A 21,076-nucleotide genomic window follows, 5' to 3' on the forward strand; every position below is an offset into this window, starting at 1 on the left:
AGGAACTCTCCTGACCATTCAATCCTGTGGTGTAATTAGGCTGGGTTGCAGGCCTGCTGGTGGAAAGGTTAGACACTTGTTGACTTTTAGTGCTGACTCTATCCACTTCAAGTAAAACGTTCTTCATTATCTCCAGGTTAAAAAAAGATTGAAAAATTTATGCAATGAGCAGATAATTTGCAGAAAGTGATGTTAGTCATCATTTATTATTTAGCTTAGCAGAGTGCTTTACTGATGAATAACAGTTGCTTATATTTCTACGTTGAAGCAAGTGAGGGTTTCTTTTGACCAAGAGAATCCTAGAAGGAGCAATTATTTTAAAAATCCAAGTGGTGAAACTTGAATATATGGCCCTGTGTATTTACTGCTATATTATTCTATCTTCTGATGACTAGAATTATAGCATAGATATTTTCAGGAGCACACAGTAAATATTGACCTTTTTCTTTTAAATATTTGGCCAAGCTAAGAGTCTCTACTATGATTAAATAGGTAAAATCTAATGTATTAAACAATCCTGATATAGCTCCTGATGAATGGCTTTCTAAATTATCATGTGTATCTTCTCTAGTAAGTTGCAGTTTTTAAAATTACATCGTAGTCTCATATAATTATCACTTAACATTAGGACGTCTTCGTTCTAATATGGAGTGTGGTCATGGCTTACTGAGATGTCATAATTCATCACATCTTTTTTTCCCCTGCATCTCATCTCCACATCCTTCCTGAACTGTACACTATAATTTTTAGATTGCCAAGTATGATCTATCAAAATAAGAACTTGGGTGTGGTATAAGCAACTTTTAGATATACTGACAAAAACCTAATGTTTATAGAAAACTGGATAATTTTCTTTTAATATTCACAGCCTTTTTGAACTTCACATGAATATGTACCATGGGAGGGTGAGAGAAATTGAGATACTTTTTGTTTTGTGTCAAGCTGGTCTCATATATCAAATGATTTTAGAGGACAGGAAGTTAGGATCAGGGATATTAGAGAATATAAGATAGAATTTCAAAGACAGGAAGATGCCTAATGTGAGACTATTTAGAATGAATGAGTGGAAGTTTTCGTAGTCGAAGGGGTGATTATGGGGAAGTGAGCTTGCTATTCAGCAAAAGATGGTGAGAATGAAAACTGTTAAAAAATACTAGAAGCAGGATGTCCGACAACACAGAGTGATAACAGCTGGTCTAACAGGGTTCTAATCAACATACTCCAGAACTCCTTTGCTTCTCTAGAAGATAAAATCCTTTTGGCCAGAGGGTAGTCAGGGAAATCCCAGGTCTGGGGTAGAGGGTAGTTACCACTTACATGTAATCACTAGACCAGCTGAAGCCCACCTGGCCATTATAGAAACGCCCTGATTTGGTCGGTATCACTGAACAATCAAAGGTCACAATTACCCGGCACCAACCAGGAACTTTGGTATGAGCTGAACACATACCTCTCAGTCCCAATTTCAGCCCATAAGAACCTTCACCCCTAACACCTTGGGGAGCCCAGGGATTAAGCAGTAGCTCCCCAGCTCCTTGCTCTGCACTTTGCAATAAATTCCTACTTTCTTTCACTACCCTGATGTCAATGATTGGTTTTCTTTGCTTTGGGCTAGTGATCCAGATTTGGGAGTTCTATAGCAATACCTCCAAGTACTTTGGGGGTGTTGCTTGGCAACAATATCTAATGAATCTCCTATATTTTCAGAGTTATTGGTTACCCTGTATATATGGTTAGTATGTATATTAACATTTTAGCTCAGTAATAGATGATGGATTTTTTAAAAAAGATTATTTATTTTAATTGCTGAGAAACACACACACACACACACACACACCCCATCTATCCACTGATTCACTCACTCCACAGATGGCTGTACACAAGAGCCAGGAATGCCATCCTGGTCTCCCACGTGGGTGGCAGGGGCCCAAGCAGTTGGGGCATCTTTTGCTGCCTTCTAGGGTTCATTAACAAGAAGCTGAATCAGAAGGGTAGCAGCTAGGACCAGAACTGGCACTCCAGTATGGGATGCTGGCATCACAAGCTGCAACTGAACCTGCTGTGTGTCCCCCAAATGTAGTTTTTTTATAGAGAGGACTTGACAGATTTTGACAAAGTGGACCCAGTGGGAAATCGCTCTTTTCACTTTTTGTATGGGACGGATATTAGATCAGTGTTTTCAGGTAGTATCTGAGATGATAGTATTTGATTCATTCAGAGAGAGATATATTAATCTTAGGAATTCTTGCTTATTGAGGAGTTGAATTGACATTCTTGCACAATTTGTATTTCACCTTTTACCTTTTAATTTTTTTATTCTATTTTACAACCTATTATATATGTTGACCCTTAATCCTAATTTGCTACATACACTTTGGTGGTCAATATATGGAAGGGTCTTGTTAAGAGATGAATTATTTAAGTCAAATCCCTTGGACAGAAACCCAGACAGAAGAGATGCTGCATTTTCTTAATATAAAAAGTTAGTCTGTCCTCCCTCCTCCCCTCCCCTCCCCTCCCCTCGCCTTTAATGTCATGTCTGCTTGCTGGCTGGCATTGCTTGTTGATTTAAATGCTCTGTAAAGTTCTAGCAATGTTGTCAAGACCACACTATACTTTTTTTTTTTTATTGCAAAGGCAACTGTTAATCACACCTGGATTTCTCTAGCAAAGCATTGTCTCCATTTCTAAAGCTCTTAGCGTTGCCAGATGTGCAGTTCAATGGTCACTTCACCTTTATTATAGTTTTTGCAGCATGTTGTTTTGATTATGGATTTATGTTCACTGTAGCAGTTATGGTCACCACATGCTTGTTAGGGAAGCTATCTCAGCTGATAGATGCCAGCTGGTTGGGGAAAAAAAAATCAACACTAGACTCCTATTTATCTCATTTTAACCCTCAAAGGTAACTTCAGCTGGATAAATGTGTTCCCAAGCATCTTTTGCTGATAGGAAACACTTCTGCATGAGCACAGCTCAACCAGCCATGTGAAGGCCGAAGTCTACAGCTATAGATCCCCATCTTACCACTGAGAGCTTTGGGCTATTGATAGTCCTTTTGAGAGAGGATCTATTAAACTAGAGATTTGTTTCAGAGAATATAAACAAAAAAATTTTTAAAAATATATAAAATATAAAAAAAGAGATTTATTTTCAGAGAATATAAACAAAAAAATTCTAGGGAAATGGACATTTAATGATTTAAATAACTATTAGTAAGCTATACAATTCAATTTGTCTTCCCTAATGTTATCTTCAGGGTAATACAAATATCTTGTGTTGTGAGAATCTGGGATATATATTATAGAAAATGCAAATACACTATTATTGCAGGAAGAAATTGCAGAAATAAAACTTTGAGAATGTCCATGCTTTCTGGCATGGTTTTGAAAACTGTCCTATGAAAATGATACTATCTCTAAAGAGCAATTTTAATATTTAATAAGAAGCAGGAAAATTGTCTTTATGAGAGAAGAGTCCATCTCACCTCATTAGAATTATGCAACTTTCCATTTGTGTTTGTTCAAGGTTTTGGTTTGTGTTGTTTGCCTGTTTTCCTCCCCTCCCCTCCCCTCCTCTCCCTTCTCCTCCCCTCCCCTCCCCTCGCCTTCCCATTGCCTTCCCATCTCATTGCCTTTCCTTTCCTCTTTGTCAGAAAGTGTGGAAAGTTGGCTATGTCTTCCCATGCACTGTGTGATTGTGAACATCCTCCGTTCTTAATACTTCTGTTAGGAGGGTCTGGAGTGAGTCAATCCATTTTAAAGAGTCCAAGTTGTACCTGATGGTCTCTCTCAGAACATGCTAAGAATCAAGGAGGCGTATAATACATTATCTTTCATCTTAAACAATTTACCTATCATCCTGTTTGCATTTGAGAGAAGAAACTGTTCTATTATGTCCAGCAATGTGTGCAAGAAATTAGATTTTACTTGTGACAATGGATATAAAGGCTCCAGTGCAGCCGGGAAAGGGTCTTGGCACATTGGCTTGCATGTATGTGTGACAATGGAAAAGTGCGTGTGGTCGGTGCAGAATCTCTGCAGCTACAGAAGCAGGAGCCAAGAGTGGGACTGCCAGGCACCTGTAGAGTCACCTCTGAGGAGAGAGAGAGGAGGAACCCACCAAGGCGGAGCACCTGGCTAAGCAACTGAAAGAGAAAGCCCCGGTGATAAAGAAGCAGGATGCAGTCTACAAAGAGCAGCTGTGTTTACTGGAGGAAAGGGCTCAGAGTTCTGCAGGTTACACTGAGCTGCTGAAGAGGTGGGAGCAAAGTTCCAGCTGTAAGAAGACCATCCAGCTTGTGCTTACCTGCAGGCCGGAATTCTCCACTATTACCACCAGAACACTATCAGCCCCTCAGCTGCTCTGCTCTGGCCAGCCAGTACACACACCGTGACAGTCACGCCAAACAGCACATGCTGGAGAGGGGCGAATAGAGTCACCTTGTAGAGCCCAGGGAACTCCTTCAACATCAGGTTTCCAAGAAATAAAATAATGTCTTTAAAGAGAAGACCACGGAGAGCTGCACTGGAAAGTATATTCAGCAGAATCCTGTCCCGTCCTGGATCAGCAACAATTTGAAAAGCCAAGGCCATGGTCGTGGATCAGTCATCAAAGGACACAGTTCAGGATTCATAAACCACAAGTATGGTGGATAACAGGACAGAGCAGCCTTCTTTACCTTTTTGTACCTTCTCTTCGACTTGTATTGACCATACCATGTTTCTCTTCACACCAAGCCGCATCACCGGTGGAACTCAGCTCCACAGAGCCAGGAAGAGGAAGCTTGGCTACTGGAGTGGAGAAAGGGGAGCGTGAGCCCGGCGGTGGTGCAGGGAGCGATTGTCTAAGCTGTGGCACCTGGGCTTTCTCTCTCTCTTCGTCTTTGTTGATTGTGTAAGAGGCATTTCATCTTAAGTTATTATTGTTATCATGCAAATAAGAAGACAAAAAAGAAAAAATGTGCCCCTTTTACTGTAATAATGCTTATGATTAAAAATTAAATAAAGCATTTTTATCAGTATAATAGCAACCTTAATATTTATGCAACTTCTGTCATGAATGTCCTTGGCTACCAATAGCAAATATATTTTCTGACAAGGACAGGCCAACAGAATATGAAAAGAAATTGACTAATAAGCCAAGTTGAATGAAAATCCAGATTATTTTAAAAGGTAACATTAGGGCTCATTTCTTTGATTATGTAGTCCGATGTCATGTTACAAGTTCACATGTAACGTGTTGATAGATTTCAGCTCATTCCAGTTTTAGCAAGCCTAGTGTACTTTATCCCATTTTGCTTTGGCTGTGCAAATTTTCTCCATATTCTTAAAGTACATTACAGGCATCTCCCCATGACTAGGGAGATATCTGGCATTGAAAGTGGGATTGATTGATTTCAAGACTTCTTGTTGCTATAGTAGAAATTGGCAGAGAGGACTCTTGGCTGCAATGGATGTTTTTGGAAACTTTATGAGACCAGTGGGAACCTTGTAAGATTTTTGTGTTTCCTTCTATCTTACCCTTTTTCCCATTTATGTCTGAACTGAGCAGTATCCTAACTATAAAGTAGATGTACTACTCGTCCTGGAAATGCAAGAGTTGACTGACAGTGCAAATAGAAAGCTGAGGTCCCTAAAGGACAAACTTTCTGCCCTTAGCTGACAGTCTAGTTTATCACCAGCTACTTAGTAGCATGATATTGGCAACTTATTTTTATTCTGTTTGTGGACTCTTTTGAATTCATGGAAAAATATAATTTGTGAATGAAGACAAAATAGAGTAAGTTTCAGTTGTCAAAGATAATTATGCCTTTTTTTTTTTCCTATTCTCACTCTTTGCCTACTCACTACTTTTTAGAAATATTGTATGGGTATGTTGCAGGGGAACAAGAAACAAAATGTTTTGTGTAAATAAAGTGACAGTGTTGGTACCAAGCAAACAAACCATCTTAGACTTAGCTAAAGCTTTCTACTATGTTAAAATCAGAGAAGCCCTTATGCATGAGGGAGTTTCAAAACATTCATGGGAAAGGAACTTAAAGACGTTTATTTTGGTTAAGAAAATTGATATATATATGTATATAGACAAAACGTCTTTCACAAGTTCATAAATTGAGAAAATTGACTGGATTTACTTTTTTTGTCCTAAAACTTTTAATTCCACTTTTCATGAACTTTTTTGAAGTCCTTTCATTTATCTTATGTTGATAATGTCAAAATATTTTCTGAGTATTTACAGAAATCTGTTGTGCTTTACAACAGTATGCTTTTTCATTCAGCTTTTCTCACAGTCCAAGCATTTAATAAAGAAAAGGGAAAATATTTTACGATAATATGTGTGTAGTTTATAAAAACAACAAGCAAGGGATATGTCAGAAATAATTAGATAACAGCTTCTATTGAAATCATAAATCATTCTTCCCTTCTGAAATTTCAAGGAAAGAAATTCCTGGAACTCACATTATGTGAAAGTTAAGGGAATGTATATCTGGAAATCAATATATTTGTAAAAAAAAAAAATGATGAGCTAAAGAAAATGAATGACAATGTCATTAAGTGCATTGAATATATCAGTAAAAGGAAATCTATAATGAAAACTCTTCTGGTGGGAAAAGATAGAAAGCCAAACTTTGCAGGGTTCACAGAGTTCACACTTTTTAAAGAGTGTCTCTGATGCTTGCATCGTTTATGGTTATCGCAGACTTCATTTGTAAGAAAAGAAATTTATTTCTCACAGTTCTGGAGGCTGAGGGGACCAGTATCAGGCCTGTGGTTCCCGGTTACAGCCTTCTTTGGACATCCTCACATGATGGCAAGTAGAAGGCAAGAGAGGCCGAATTCCTGCCATGGACCCTTTTACAAGGATACCGAATTCTGTTCATGAGGGCTCTGCTTTTGTGATTCGTTCACTTGCCAAAGGTCACACGTCCCAGTGTTGTTGCGTTGGGACTTACATTTCAACATGAAATTTAGAGACTGGGGGGAATCATAACGGTGTCTGTGGAAGGAGTATTATTTTCCAGTTGTTGGTCTCATTTTATTTCTGGGATGTTGAGATCAGGGCCTTTGTCCTCAGCTGGGATAATTGTGTTCTGCACCACTGCAGGTGTGAAAGGCACTACAACTACAAGCATTGGTCCAGAATCACCGATTTTGTTTAGTTGAATATATAGATGATGCTCATAAATTATGTGTACTTTCATGTTGCTTTCTCTACAAATGCTTCCAAGATACTGCCTTGAAATTCCCTAATTATATTTTACTTAATAAATATAGACCAAACACTAAGTAAAACACTCAGAATAGTAGAAGACTTATTATTAAATCTTATGTTTTCATGGTCACATTTGCTAATTTCCCATTTTTGTTGTCATGCCTTCAGATGGATTGAATAATAAGCTGTATTGCTGAACATCGCGGTACCCTTCTCACCCCTTCCCCTGCCCCAGTGCACACAGTCTGTTGAACAGTATTACCAGAGTTCCTAGGAAAGGTGGCCTGCTCTGTTAAAGATCAATTTTTGAAGCTATTGATTCAGGTAGCTTTTTTGGTGGTTTTCTAGAATGGATGTGAATGTTAACTATATTATATTTAAAATTTTCAATGTTGCTGAACTGAAATATTTCCTGAATAGCAGCAATTAATTTAATTCATTTTGGGGTTAAAATGACAGATTTATTATATTGTTATGCAATATAAACATAAAGTTTAAAATAGAACTGAAGATGTTTTTACAGTTTCAGAAAGAAACCCGATGTATCACAAGATTTCTGAAATTAGGCAGGTGGCAGGTACCATTTAGACTCTGAACAGTTAAGAGCAGTGGTTCTATGTTAAGTCCTAAAATGGTTGACATATGAAAGTGTATAATATTAAAAGTATTAGTTATACAATTGTCAATTTCTGCAAACAACACATTTATGATGTCTTTTAAGAGCTTGTGCTGTGGTGCATCATCCCATCCTTATATTAGTAAGTTTTAATTCATATATAATCTTCCAAAATGATAAAATTGGCAAGGAAATAGTGGTAAGATGATTCTTTTAATAATGTTATATATTGTTACATCTAAAATTATTCTGACTGATTTTCATAAGACCAAACTATCATGACTCACTGTATGGTGCTTTTCTTTACAATTATAACATAGTGTACATATGTATATGTATGCCAATTGGAATATTTCTTTAAAGTATGTTCAAGAGTGAAAATGTTCTTTTTGATACTTCATTTAGAGTTTTAGTGTCGACTGTCTTACTAGAATGTTGAACTTTATCTGGCAAGATTAGTCAGGTGATTTGGTTGTAAGAAAATGACTATCCTTTCTCTAAGCATGTGTATTTTTGACTGTGGGGGTTGAAATCCTAAAAGGGCAAGTAGCAACATGTGATACATACAGCATTTATTTTTCATTATGCTTCATTGTTAAGAAAACTTCTGAATTTGATGAATTTTATTTACTCAGTTAAGTAAGCCTGGAAGATGGTAATTGTATGCCACTGAGAACATTTAAAGAGTTACTGCTTGTCTGCAGTATTTTAAAAATACATCAACTGTTGTATGACTGCACCCTTTGTAGTCATCATCTGTCTTTAGGAGTGAGTCAGCTGCTTTACCTCTCTTTAGCTTGCTTAAATACTAAAATAAAGACACAATTTGGCTTACAGCCCTTTCAAATATACTGCACACCTAATATTTATCTATGCATCAATATTTTTCCTAGATATTTGAAAAAAATTATACCAGTATATTTGGTAACAAGTATACCAGTTTATTTGGCAACAAATATTCTACAACAGACTTAGTGTTTTAACAGCTTGAAACCAGTTCTGGAGAATAGTTTTAACTCCATGCTAACAATCTTATATTATTCTCTGTTATTTAAATTTCCTCATTATATTTGAAGACAGTCTGAGTCATATTTACAATGGATCAGTATAAATTTTTATTTTAAATTTATTTCCTGATATTTAAAGGAACTTCTTAGGTAGATGAGGAATAATCCAGAAATGAAGCTTCTTGAGATACAATGTGGAACTAATAATGTCCAATGTACTTTCAGGATGCATTGGTAAGGGAAAAACAGAATTAAGAATATGACTCTTTCTTTGTGCTTCTAACTATTACAGACTAGCAAGTGTCATTTACCTCTCCTCTACTTCTTAACCAACCAAAATGTGGACAAAGTATGTAAATTAATATTACTCAGTCTATCAGACAAAGAAAGAACATTTAAGTGGTCCTTGAAAGAATCAGAATGAAAGTGAGGGGGTATGATTATGGCATTTTTCTTCCTGGCAGTAGTATCCAGACCACAGGATAAGGATGAAGAACCCAAACCCAGAAGTTCTGCTGAGTTTTAGAAATTGAGACCAAAATTCAGGAAAGCCTAGAGGTTTAACATTTTAGGTACAGGGTACCCAAAAGGAAGGAATTAGAAAGAAACAGATGGAATGAGTATTAAACCTATAGACCTGTAGAAATGTTCCCTTTATCTTTGGTGGAGAACTTATCTGTACATCTGTGAAAGGAAACAGAAACAAGAACCAACAAAAATGAGTAATGATAAGTAATTACTGGAGCTCATACAGAGTTGAAAATAGTTGGTATTCCCCTTAGCCAGAGTGGAGGAACTAGTTCATACATGGTATAGTTCATAAAAATGTATTTATGAGTAGTCCTAAATTACCCCAGAGAAGTAGTTTGTGAGAAGGTCTCAAAAGCAACTCATGTGCCATTGCAAAATCAAATACTACTTATATGTCTCCCATTCAGTAAAAAATTGGCAAGAATGTCAAAGACAAAGTTAATGTAACATGACTCACATTCAGGAGAAAGAAGATATATATACACACACACTAAAAACTGACAGAAATTATGAAATTAGCAGATAATGAAGTTAACATTTCTATTTCAGATATGTCTCATGTTTAAGAAGATTGAGGAAGACAGAAATATGATGAAGAGAGAAATGATAGATATAAGGGACATAAAAATGGAACTTTCTTGAGATGAAAATCACAATAACTGAAATAGAACACACTGGATAGGATTACAACAAATTAAAATACTGTAGAAGTAAAAAACTAGTAAACTTGAACACATATTAGAAATTAACTGAATACAAAATGAAGCACAGAAGGTTGGGGAAAATACTTAAAAAATTAAGACCATTGGTAACCTGTAGTACTAAAGGTGGTGGTCCAATACATGTGTAATTGGTGTCCTAGAAGGAACAGGGAAGGTAGAAAAGATTTTTCAAAATAATTATTAAAAATTTTCCAAATTTAATTAAACTATAAAGGAGGCCAATAAACACAAACAAACAATAGCAAAAATTTGATTGCAGAAAATTAGAATTATGGAGAAAAATCTTAATGGAAACTGAGTAAAATATCTAGGAAATATAAATAAAAAGCAAAGGTCAGACTTATAATAGACATTATATTCAGGAAAAATATTCCTTTTGAAAATGAAGGCATAGTAAACTCCTTTTTAATCAATGTAAAGTTGTTATATTTACTCTCCAGGAAATATGTGATAAAAGAAATGTTATCAGAAGTTTTTTTTAGGGAGAAGAGAATCAGATGGAAATTTACACCTACATAAAGGAAAGACACCAGAAATTAAAATTGTGTGGATAAAGCTCATTGTAGTTCCTTTTTCATTTCTCCTTTAAAAGATAATTGACACTAGAAGAAAATAATAATAATGTTAACATATTTGGAAGAAAATGTATGATAAAAACAATGCAAGAATATGAAGAGAAAATAAAATATTTTGATGCTTGTACATTATTTATTAAGTGGTACAATATGATTTATAGTGTACTGTAGTAACTTAATGGTTTATGTGAAAACCTCTAGGGCAAAAACAAAAGAACAAGATGAAATTTATTAGCTACAGGAAAGTCACTTTATATAGACACAGGTAAAATTAAAAGGATGGAAAAGTAATACCAATCACTAATCAAACTCAAAATCAAAATATTTTACAAAGTGTACTTTCAAATAAGGAATATTACATTTAAAAATGGCATTTCCTGATGTGTGTTAAAGAATTCGATTCATTAAGAGGAAATAATAATCCTAAATATATACGATGTTAATAATAAAGTTTCCAAATATATACAACACAAACTTACCATATTGTTAAAAGACAATGTAGACTTGGCTGAATATTGTGAAGAATTTGCAGTGCTAGATTTCACCCTGCTTGTAAGCCAACGTGGCACACATCCAAGGATGCTAGCAGAGTACATGAGCTTACATTAGCTCAACATCAATGACAGTTTATTATTTACAGCAAAAGCAATAGCTGAGATAGCATCACTTTCTTGTACTGATTCTCAGTTTTGTAGAACAGTGTGACAAGGGACAGGTGATCCCTGCACATGCAATGGGTTGAAATTTGAGCTCAAGAAAGAGAGATTGTTTATAATTAGTTGTAAACAAACCTGTTACCTTTTATTCCGGAGGTAGACATGGTTTGTTGTTTTCGTTCCAAAAAAAGGACCATAAACCCTTTACTCCACACTGGATCATCATCTTTATCTCCATGGTTGTGTACTCCTCAAATTCTTAACAGGGAGTTTAACATAAAGGGACTGTTAGGGCCTCTGCTCACAGACTGCAATAATATGAGAGGATATGTGGAGAACTGTCTCTTAAGTGAACTGCGGGCTAGGAGAGGCACAAAGAGAGAGGTCTTCCATCCACTCCACTGGGGTTCACTCCCCAGATGGCCATAAGAGCCAGAGCTGGGCCCATCTGGAGCCAGGAGCCACAAACTTCTTCCAGATGTCCCACGTGGGTACTGGGGCCCATGCTCTTGGGCCATCTTTTACTGCTGCCACAGGCCACAAGCAGGGAGATGGAAGACTAATAGAGCAGCCGGGATTTGTACTGGTACCCATATGGGATGCCAGCGCCGCAGGAGGAGGCTTAACATACTATGTCACAGCACCAGCCCCTAGGAGACAATATTTTCACAACATTTAACTGTAGTAGGGCCTGTATATAAAGAACTGTTAAAATTCAATAAGGAGACAAACACAAACTCAGCATAAGTTTTAAACAGCTAATTCATTAAAGATGTTATTTGCATGGCATTAAACTCATGAAAAGTTACTCATTAGTACGTTATTAGAAAATTTCAAATTAAAATTGCCATGATATACAACTGCACCTCGCTAGAATGGCTAAAAGGTTGGCAGTATGAAGTATTGGTGAGTGTGTGGAGCAGCTGGAGCACTCATTCATAACTCATGGGAGTTCAAACTGGGAAAGCAAATGTTTCCTGCTAATAAGTTATTTATACATGAGAAAATAAAGCAAATATCACAAGCCATAAAAATATTTATAGGGGCTTGTTTTGTGGCATAGAGGCATCCCGTATGGGCACTGGTTTGAGTCCTGGCTGTGCCACTTCTGATCCAGCTCCCTGCTAATGTACCTGGGAGAGCAGTGGAAGACAGCCCAAGTGCTTGGATCCCTACATCCACGTGGAGGATCCAGAAGAAGCTCCAGGCTCCTGTCTTTGACCTGACCCAGCCCTGGCCATTGCTGCCATCTGGGGAGTGAACCAGTGAATGGAAGACCTCTCTCTGTGTGTCTCTCCCTCTTTCTCTGTAGCTCTGACTTTCAAATAAATGAATAAATCTTAAAAAAGAGAAATAACTTCAACCATACAGAAGCACCTACTAGTGCACATTCCAATTGGGATAAATCTCAAAAGCTATATTCAAAGTAGAAAAATATCAGACACAAAAATGTTATATGATATTGCTTATTTTGAAATTCTAAAAACAGTATAAGTAAGCAGCTCAGTCATTCCCTGGGCTGGGAGAGAGACTTTAACTTGAATGGGAATGAAATAACTTTGAGAATGGAGGAAATAGTCTACATCTTAATAGTGGTGCTGGTTGCATTGAATTATCTTCTTAGAATGGTTGAGTTCTATTATGGTTAAATTTCTGAGCAATCAAGATGTGAAATTTGGCCATTGTTTTGGCACAGTGCTTTGAGCCTCTGCTTGGGATACCTTCATCACATATTGGAATGCAAATTTTAGTCCTGGCTTCTCCACTTCCTGTTACTGCATACACCCATACACCTAGGGAAGCCATAGGTGATGACCTCATTACTTAGGTCCTTGCCACCCTTGTGGGAGATTTAAATTGAGTTCCAGGCTGCTGGTTTAGGTCTGACCCAACCTGGCTACCATATGCATTTAGGGAGTGAACCAACTGATTGAAGAGATCCTTCTTTCATCTCTCTTTCTCTCTCCCTCCCTCTCCTCCCTTATCACTCCTTCTTTCTCCCTCTCTCTCTCCCTCTCTCCCCGCTTTCCCCCCTTTCTCCCTCTCCCCAACCTTCTCTCTTTCTCCCTCTGTCTTTCCAACTGCCTTTTAAATAAATGAAAATAAGAAATGTGATCCTCCTATATTTTAGCAAATATCAGAGTGGACTAACCAATCATTTTTTTTTTTTTTTTGTCTTTTAGCAAGCATTCTTTTATTGTTATTTGACAACTGATTTTTTTCTACTTTCTTTGTTATAAGTAAATGGTGGTTAATAAACTATAATTTCATGAAGTTTAATAGCTATTAAAATTTATTTGGGAAGGAGAGAGATAGAGTAAGAAAGAAAATTTCCACTAGCTGGTTCCCACCCTTCCCCTCAAATGCCTGCCATGGCTGGGAATAGGCCAAGCCAAAGCAGGGAGGCAGGAACTCAAACCAGATCTCATAGCAGGGTAGCAATAAACAAATTACTTGAGCCATCACTGGCTATTTCCTAAGGTCCTCATTAGCAGGAAGCTGGAGTCCAGGCATTGAACTGAGGCTCTCTGATGTGGGACACAAGAATCTCAACCAGTGTATAACCTGCTAGACCAAATGTTCCCTCCTTATTTTTATTTTAAAATTGTGATATTAAAATTTAGCCATTGAGATGGTGATTGGCCTAGTGATTAAGATGCTGATTTTGGGGCCAGCGCTGTGGCATAGCTGGTGAAGCCGCCGCCTGTGGTACCCAGCATCCGGTATGGGTGCCAATTCAAGATCTGGCTGCTCCACTTCCGATCCAGCTCTGTGTTACAGCCTGGGAAAGCAGTAGAAGATGATCCAAGTCCTTGGGCCCCTGCACCCACGTGGGAGACCCAGAAGAAACTCCTGGCTCCTGGCTTCGGATCGGCGCTGCTCCGGCCGTTGCAGCCAATTGAGGAGTGAACCAATGGATGGAAGATCCTCTCTCTCTCTCTGCCTCTCCTTCTCTCTGTGTAACTCTGACTTTCAAATAAATAAATAAATCTTTAAAAAAAAAAAAAAAGATGCTGATTTTGACACCCATGTGCTTGCTTGGAGTACCTGGGACCTGGGTTTGAATCTGAGCTTTGGTTCCTAATTGCACTTCCTGCTAATGCTCACTGGAATTCAGCAGTGATGTGATTGGGATCCTTAGTATCCACATAAGAGACCTGGATGTAGTTCCTCACTCCTGGCCCCAGCCCCAGCGTTAGACATTATGAGCACTTGGGGAGTAAACCAACAGATGAGAGTTTTCTCTCTGTGTTTATCTGTGTGTGCCTGTCTCTTGCTGTCTCTAAATAGCAACTTTTTTTTTTTTTTTTTTTTGCCCGGTTGCAGAGTTCTAAAACTCCAGCTTGTCTTTAGAAGGTGTATCAGGAATCATCGCCTCTTTTCCTGTAGATTTGATGGGGGCAAAGGGGAATTATAAGTAACTTATCTCATTTTAGCTTTCAGAATTTTCCTTCCTAGGTCAGTACTGTTGTTAACCCAGTGATCCTGCTTGTATTATATCTCTACTTTCCTCTGTAATTCTCGACTATAATATTTTCTGTCATATTAATAGATAACATTTACTGTGCACTTATTATTTGCAGATGCTTCAAATAACTTGGAACAATTTATTTTCTAAATTCCCACAGGACCCTTGTGAAGGAAGTATACTTTTTTCCCTATTTTATAGATTGTGAGATGTGAGGCATAGCAGCTTGCAAATTCACATACCTTATAAGTAAGGAAACAGGGATTTGATTATAGGGCAGTACAACTTTAAGCCCATGCAATAAACTATCAAACTTCAAATTGCAAATTCTAAATTGTAGTGTATGGAGAACGAGCTTAATAAATGTTTTATTAACCCTTTCTTTTTCCCCTGTAATTCTTGGTGTTTTGGGATGAATCCAGTCATTGATAGTTTTACAAAGCGCTCCAGGTGGTGGTTTGGTGAATTCCATTTGAGAAAACTCGTTTTAAATTTCACAGGATAATATTAAGGCACATCAAAAAGTTCTTGGAAAATGCATATAAAAATGATGCATGATTTTCAAAGTTGAAGTAAACATCTTTAATTGCATTTTCCATGATCTTTTTGAAGCTCCCTCATATACCCAGCAACTGTGACTTTGAGATAATTTCTGGAATTCTCAGTGCCCATGTCTCTTGGTCCTCAAAATGCAGAGGTTCTTTTAGGATAAAATGGTTTGACAGCTCCTGGCACATAGTAAATCTTCTTTAATAGCCAGTTTTGTTGTTCTTGCTGGTGGATGTTACTGCATAGAACTAGTTGACAGTAGCTACTTTTTCCACCCTACATTTCATTCATGATGAAATTGTCTGATATGCAAAGGACATTTGGAAGTGAAAAGATATCTTACTGCATGCAAACGTTATTTTTCAATTTGACTATTTCAGAAATCACAGTGTGTTCTGTTGCAACATATGCTCCTAAAATGCCAATTAGCTCATTTGCAATTGGTAAATAGGTCAATTCTGCTGGCAAAATGGAGAAGTTGTGTAGCTTTTTATGTGATTTATGCCCGGCAGTGGAAAGCAGAATAACCACAGTAGAAGTATAACCATGGATGGGAAAAGAAAACCCCAGTTTGAATACTGTATAGTCGTCGGGAGCCTCTTTGAATCAGTTCTAAAGAAATTAGAACAGCAACAGGTGCCTGTGTATAGTGCTGTCTAGTCAAAGGGACACTCTTCTGGCCTTAGCTAACTCTTCAGTATTTGCAGATTGTACTGACTCTGTGCTCATTTCAATGGCAAGCCCTTTGGTTTGGAATTTGCCTTCCACGTGATTTTTTTTCCCACAAATTTTAATTAAAGTGTTGTAGTACTTGTACTCAATAGCATTTTAAAAAATGTAATTCTAGATTAAAGTACATTCTTGGGTGGTCCAAATTATCTTCTTAGATACTAGTGATATTTTTACCAGTGTTCTGCTCTATAAATTGTGTATATTTTGAATGGTCTTCCTAGAATCTATTTTTCCCCCAAGTACTATTATTTTAGGTATGTCATTTTGTTTGCAGTGTGAGGTTTACGGGATGCATGTGTCTTGTCATAACCTAAATACCATTTTAGGAACATGAACCTCTGCAGATCTGAAATAACTTATGGGTTCTGGAAATTTTAGTGTGTTGAATGGTTTGTAAATTACATAGTAACTTCCTTCCTTAGAGAGAGAGTTTCATTTCTTTATCACAACTAGTACTGCATTTGTTTCTTATTATTCCATTGTGAAAAGCCCACTTGGGTTACTTGGTTACTTTTCTTAAGTCTGCGAGATTCCCAACTCCCACTAGAATTTCTTCTATTCTACATCAGCAAGAACATATACATTTTACGTTATTTATTGGGTCTTTTATCAGAAAATTACTTTTCCTCACCTAAAAATACATAAATTTATAGAGCTAGGTATAGTAGGCCAAAGCATTACCATGTCTTTACTGACTTTTTTATAGTAATGGTTTTGATTCTGATAATTGGCACTCTTTATTGAGTATATATTAAATATCCACTAACTTTTCTAGTTTGTTTCAAATTATTGAATTGAATTATTATTAATTCTGATGGTAACATTTTTATATCTGGTGAATATTATATAGGCTTCTAAATGAAAAGTAGCAAGTATTTCTAAGATTAACAGACATCTTCAATAGAAACATCAGAGAGATAAAATCTAATTCCTTTTATTGGATAGGAAACTACTGTTAAAATCTCAATGACAAACTTCAATGATTTTTACCAAATGATGGGAGAATCTCTCTCTGTACCCATCATCTACAGATACTTTCAGGATCATAATTTATGTGCATTAAATGTTTTCTTAACAAATTATCCCTTGCTTTTGTTAAAGCTCCTGCCTTGCTTGTACTAGAAGTAAAACATGATCTTATAACAAAATAATTTTTCAAATAGAATCAGTTTCATTTATTATCATTGAGTATGCATTTGAACGTGTTTTAGAAACTTAGAATGTTAAGCTGGGCCTCACCTTGAGTCACCAGGTTATGTTATATTGTTTTTAAACTTAAAATCGTAGTCTACTTCATAACTTTGGTCAAACTACTCAATGCGTGTGAGACACAGTTGTCACAGCCCTGTACAGTGCAGGAAATAAACATGCTTGTACTTGGAATCATTGCAACAATTAATTGTGATTATGTGCTCTGTAACTGCTATATGGTATATTACAAGAAAAGATTAGTTGTGAATATTTTATCTTCATTAATTTAATATAGGAATTACTGTATATTTATTGTCATGCTCCCTGTGTTTGCTATTTTCCATAAACTAGGCAGGCATGGAGTGGCGAATGATTTAACCACTTTAGTTAGTTGCAACATTGCATGAATTTAACCTGGTTTCCTGGGTTGAAACAGAATGAACACCGTGGCTCGCGGCTGTCAGTAGTGAAAAATAGCTGGAAATCAGACAAACAGCTTCATTGCCGAGATTGTTTCCGGGCTAAAAGTTCTTCCAACAGCTGTTTGTTTTGGCCATTAACATGTCCATTTTTTTTAAGCTGGGGGAAATACAATTTGCTTTAAAAAGAAAATGCAGGCTGGTTATTTCTGAAATCAGGAAGAACTCCTGTTCCTCCACTGTGGTGGTGTTTTGGCTTCTTTGACAGTTGGACTAAAGGGCTTTTCCTTTTGTTTTTCTCCTCTTTTTTCACTCTCAAAGCTCAGGCTCAAATTGTAGTGAGAAGAGAACACAAAACTAGGAGCTCTTTAATCCCAGAGAAGGGACTTTGTAGCATGTACCTTCAAGAAAAGTTTACTCCCCAAAGGAGTATTTAGTATTACATAGACACTGACTCACTGAACAGAGAGAGAACAGGGGGTGGGAGGTGTGAGAGCAGAGAGAGAGAGAGAGAGAGAGAGAGAATAAAAACATCAGAGTTCCAGCCAGCAAGAAGAGAGAGAGAGAGAGAGAGAGAGAATAAAAACATCAGAGTTCCAGCCAGCAAGAAAGATTCTTAACAACAATGAAGGAAAGTTTTGCTTTTTCCTGAAAGTGATATTATTAGATTTTTTTTAATCAGGATGACTGCTAGTTTTGTTTAAAGTATTTGTTCTGGAAATACTAAAGTTGGAGTCTTCCAGACTGAGGTACGAAGCATTTTCTTTGGCAGCAAGAAGATACTTTTATAGAAGCCATGCCTGTACTTGGGGTTGCCTCAAAACCGAGACAGCCAGCTGTTGGGTCAAAGCCTGTTCATACTGCTCTTCCGATACCAAATCTTGGCACTGCTGGGGTACGGCACTATTCCTCAAGACCTTTGGAACTTGCTGAAACAGAGAGCTCAATGCTTTCTTGTCAGCTCACATTTAAATCAACCTGTGAATTTGGAGAGAAGAAACTCTTCTCAGCAAAAGCCAAGGAAAAAGAAGACAGCAAGGTTAGTAGCTGAAGGTTACCTGTCGACTTGTACATCTGAGTGCAGATTTCCTTTTAGGTGAACTTGAAGGCACGTTGTACAACAATGACTAGGAGAGGAAATCACTGTGAGAACTAAGTAGTGAGATACTGAAAAAACTGAATATTTAGCTGATAGAAAGCCTGCCTGTATTTTTAGTTTATATTTGCAACCAAAGTTGTGAACAGAATTCTCTGAATATGTGTATATTGTAATCAGTTAGTATTGCATGTTAAGTGCCTGGTTAGTTGTAGCTACTGCTGTATCACTAATAACCATAACCATTCACAAATGTGAGAAAAAGAGAGAACCTTTATTCATTCATATTACAAGGTAAAGGGAGATTTATTTCTAATAATATCTATGGATACTGGCACTTTTCTGTAAATGGCATTTGCATTTTAAACAGTTTCTGTTTGAATATTTATATCCTAGACTGCTTAATTCATTACATTATGAAGGAAGATGAAATATTATTTTTCTTGATACTACACATTTGTCTGGATTTTCACTTGTAAATTGAAACCCTGCTGTTTTACTTATTACTGACATCTTTAGTTATTTAATTTATGACAGTTTGTGAGCAGTAGTTCGCAGCTCTTGCTTTTGGAGCCATGCCACACTTGTTTTCTCCAGATGCTGGGTTCTAGAGATGCTCTATAGCCGATGGACTGCCTGGGCATTTAGCTGTACCTTGATATGCATCATTTTTTTTTTTTTTTAACACAGCAGTAACTGATGTCAAGCTTTACAAAGTCACCATTTTCACCTCTGGCTTCTTATGAAATGTTTAAATTTTACTTTCTGACCCAAATATAATATAAGGAATGAAAGGAAAAAAATATATGTGGTATAGAACTCAACTTTCCACATGAAAAGCAGAGCTACTCCTTTGATCTGAAATGTTCATTCCATCTGTATTTACCTGGTCATGTCTTATGGCTCCAGTCCCAATGCAACTTTCTTCCTAAAGTCTTTGTTGCCTCTCCCTCTTTCTCCTTTTCTTTCTTGGGAGACAAACTCACAGCCCCTTTGTCTATCATTGTTTAATTATGTGGACGATTTCTTCCAATCCCTACTAAATAGAAACTATATAAAGGAAAGGGCCCACACCTTATTCGTTGCTCCAGCTCTTGCCTATCCCAAAGCTTCATACCCAAGAATTAAATAGTAATTGAATGAGTTAAAATGAGCATGGGTGAATCAATGGATGATTATAATTATTCTAAAGATGATTAAGATTGTCAACCCTTGGAGCATTTCATCATAAAACAGTAAGATTGGAATGGATGGTTTTTTACAATTCTACCTCTAACAAAACACTGTCAGAAAAATATCAGTTAACAGAAATAAATTTATTATAGACTTATAGCTCTCAGACTAGTGTGAGCAGTTCAGAGTGAAGATAGGAAGGTGTAAATTATCAATAAGACCTAAAAAATTCAACTTTCTGCAAATAATTAAAAGTGAGTGGCAGAGAATTCTATCGATGTCCTATGTATCTACCATGCCTTGTCTGTGGTCAATGAAAAGAATAGGTAGATCTGTTTTCTCTGCTGACTGTGGCTATCCTTTTGGCAAGTTTAACCCAACTTTCACTTTGCTAAATGGCCTTGGCCTAAGACTTGACCACTTTGAGTACTGTTTTCAATAGAATTTTGGTTGATCTTTTGGTTAGCGAACATATTAATCAAACATCTGATACTCCAATAAGACTGTGGCAAGCAAAGTTGTATTTATAGGAATGTTTTGACCATGCCACTTATCAGATTAAAAACTTTTTCAAACAAATGTAATGAATGCCTGGTCAGCATTTCAGACCATTTCTAAATGTTGACAGAAGTGTAGTCTGTGTTTTGTTTTTAGCTTTTGAACAAACAAAATTGAAGAAAACAGAAATGATCAAGGTATTTATATTAGAGAAGTGAAACTTGCCTGTAAATAGTGGAAAACTAAATGTAACATTGGCATACATAAGATAGGAGTTTCTTTCTTTTCAACATTAAAAAGTTTTGGAGTTAAGCAGATTGCACCCAGTAGGGTGATTTTGTGAAGCTGTTAGTGAACTAAGTTCTCTCTGTGTTGCACATCAACATTCACTTGTATCTTCTACCTCACGGTCTTCAGTGGGTAACTGGGCTCCACAAAATTAAAAGGTCACACCTTATCATATCATTAAGGATTCCTCCACCTTCCATTAGCCTATTTGTAATTCTAAGACCCTACCTAGCTGCAATGGAGAAGGGAAAATGTAGTGCTTATTCTAGGCAGGCATGTATGCGCTAAATAATTATGGGCTCTATTTTTAAGGAAAAAGAGATCATGGATAGGACCTAC

At 36.8% G+C, this 21,076-nt stretch overlaps 1 protein-coding gene across 10 annotated transcripts in view; it reads left to right on the forward strand.

The window, feature by feature from the left end:
• NAV3 (neuron navigator 3) overlaps positions 1-21,076 on the forward strand; it is a 966,035-nt gene that overhangs the window by 519,532 nt on the left and 425,427 nt on the right. For 9 of the 10 annotated variants that reach the window (XM_051846465.3, XM_008256837.5, XM_051846466.3 and 6 more), the window contains exon 1: positions 14,626-18,721. The exons of the other annotated variant lie outside the window; for it this stretch is intronic. In XM_051846465.3, the coding sequence (XP_051702425.3) occupies positions 18,479-18,721 (243 nt within the window). In that variant the 5' untranslated portion in view covers positions 14,626-18,478. Of the gene's footprint in view, positions 1-14,625; positions 18,722-21,076 lie in introns of those variants that run through there. 10 annotated transcript variants of the gene reach the window in all.

Source organism: Oryctolagus cuniculus, chromosome 11 (assembly GCF_051225735.1).
Source record: "Oryctolagus cuniculus isolate XC-2025 breed Fujian yellow rabbit chromosome 11, ASM5122573v1, whole genome shotgun sequence".
Classification (NCBI taxonomy): Eukaryota; Metazoa; Chordata; class Mammalia; order Lagomorpha; family Leporidae; genus Oryctolagus; species Oryctolagus cuniculus.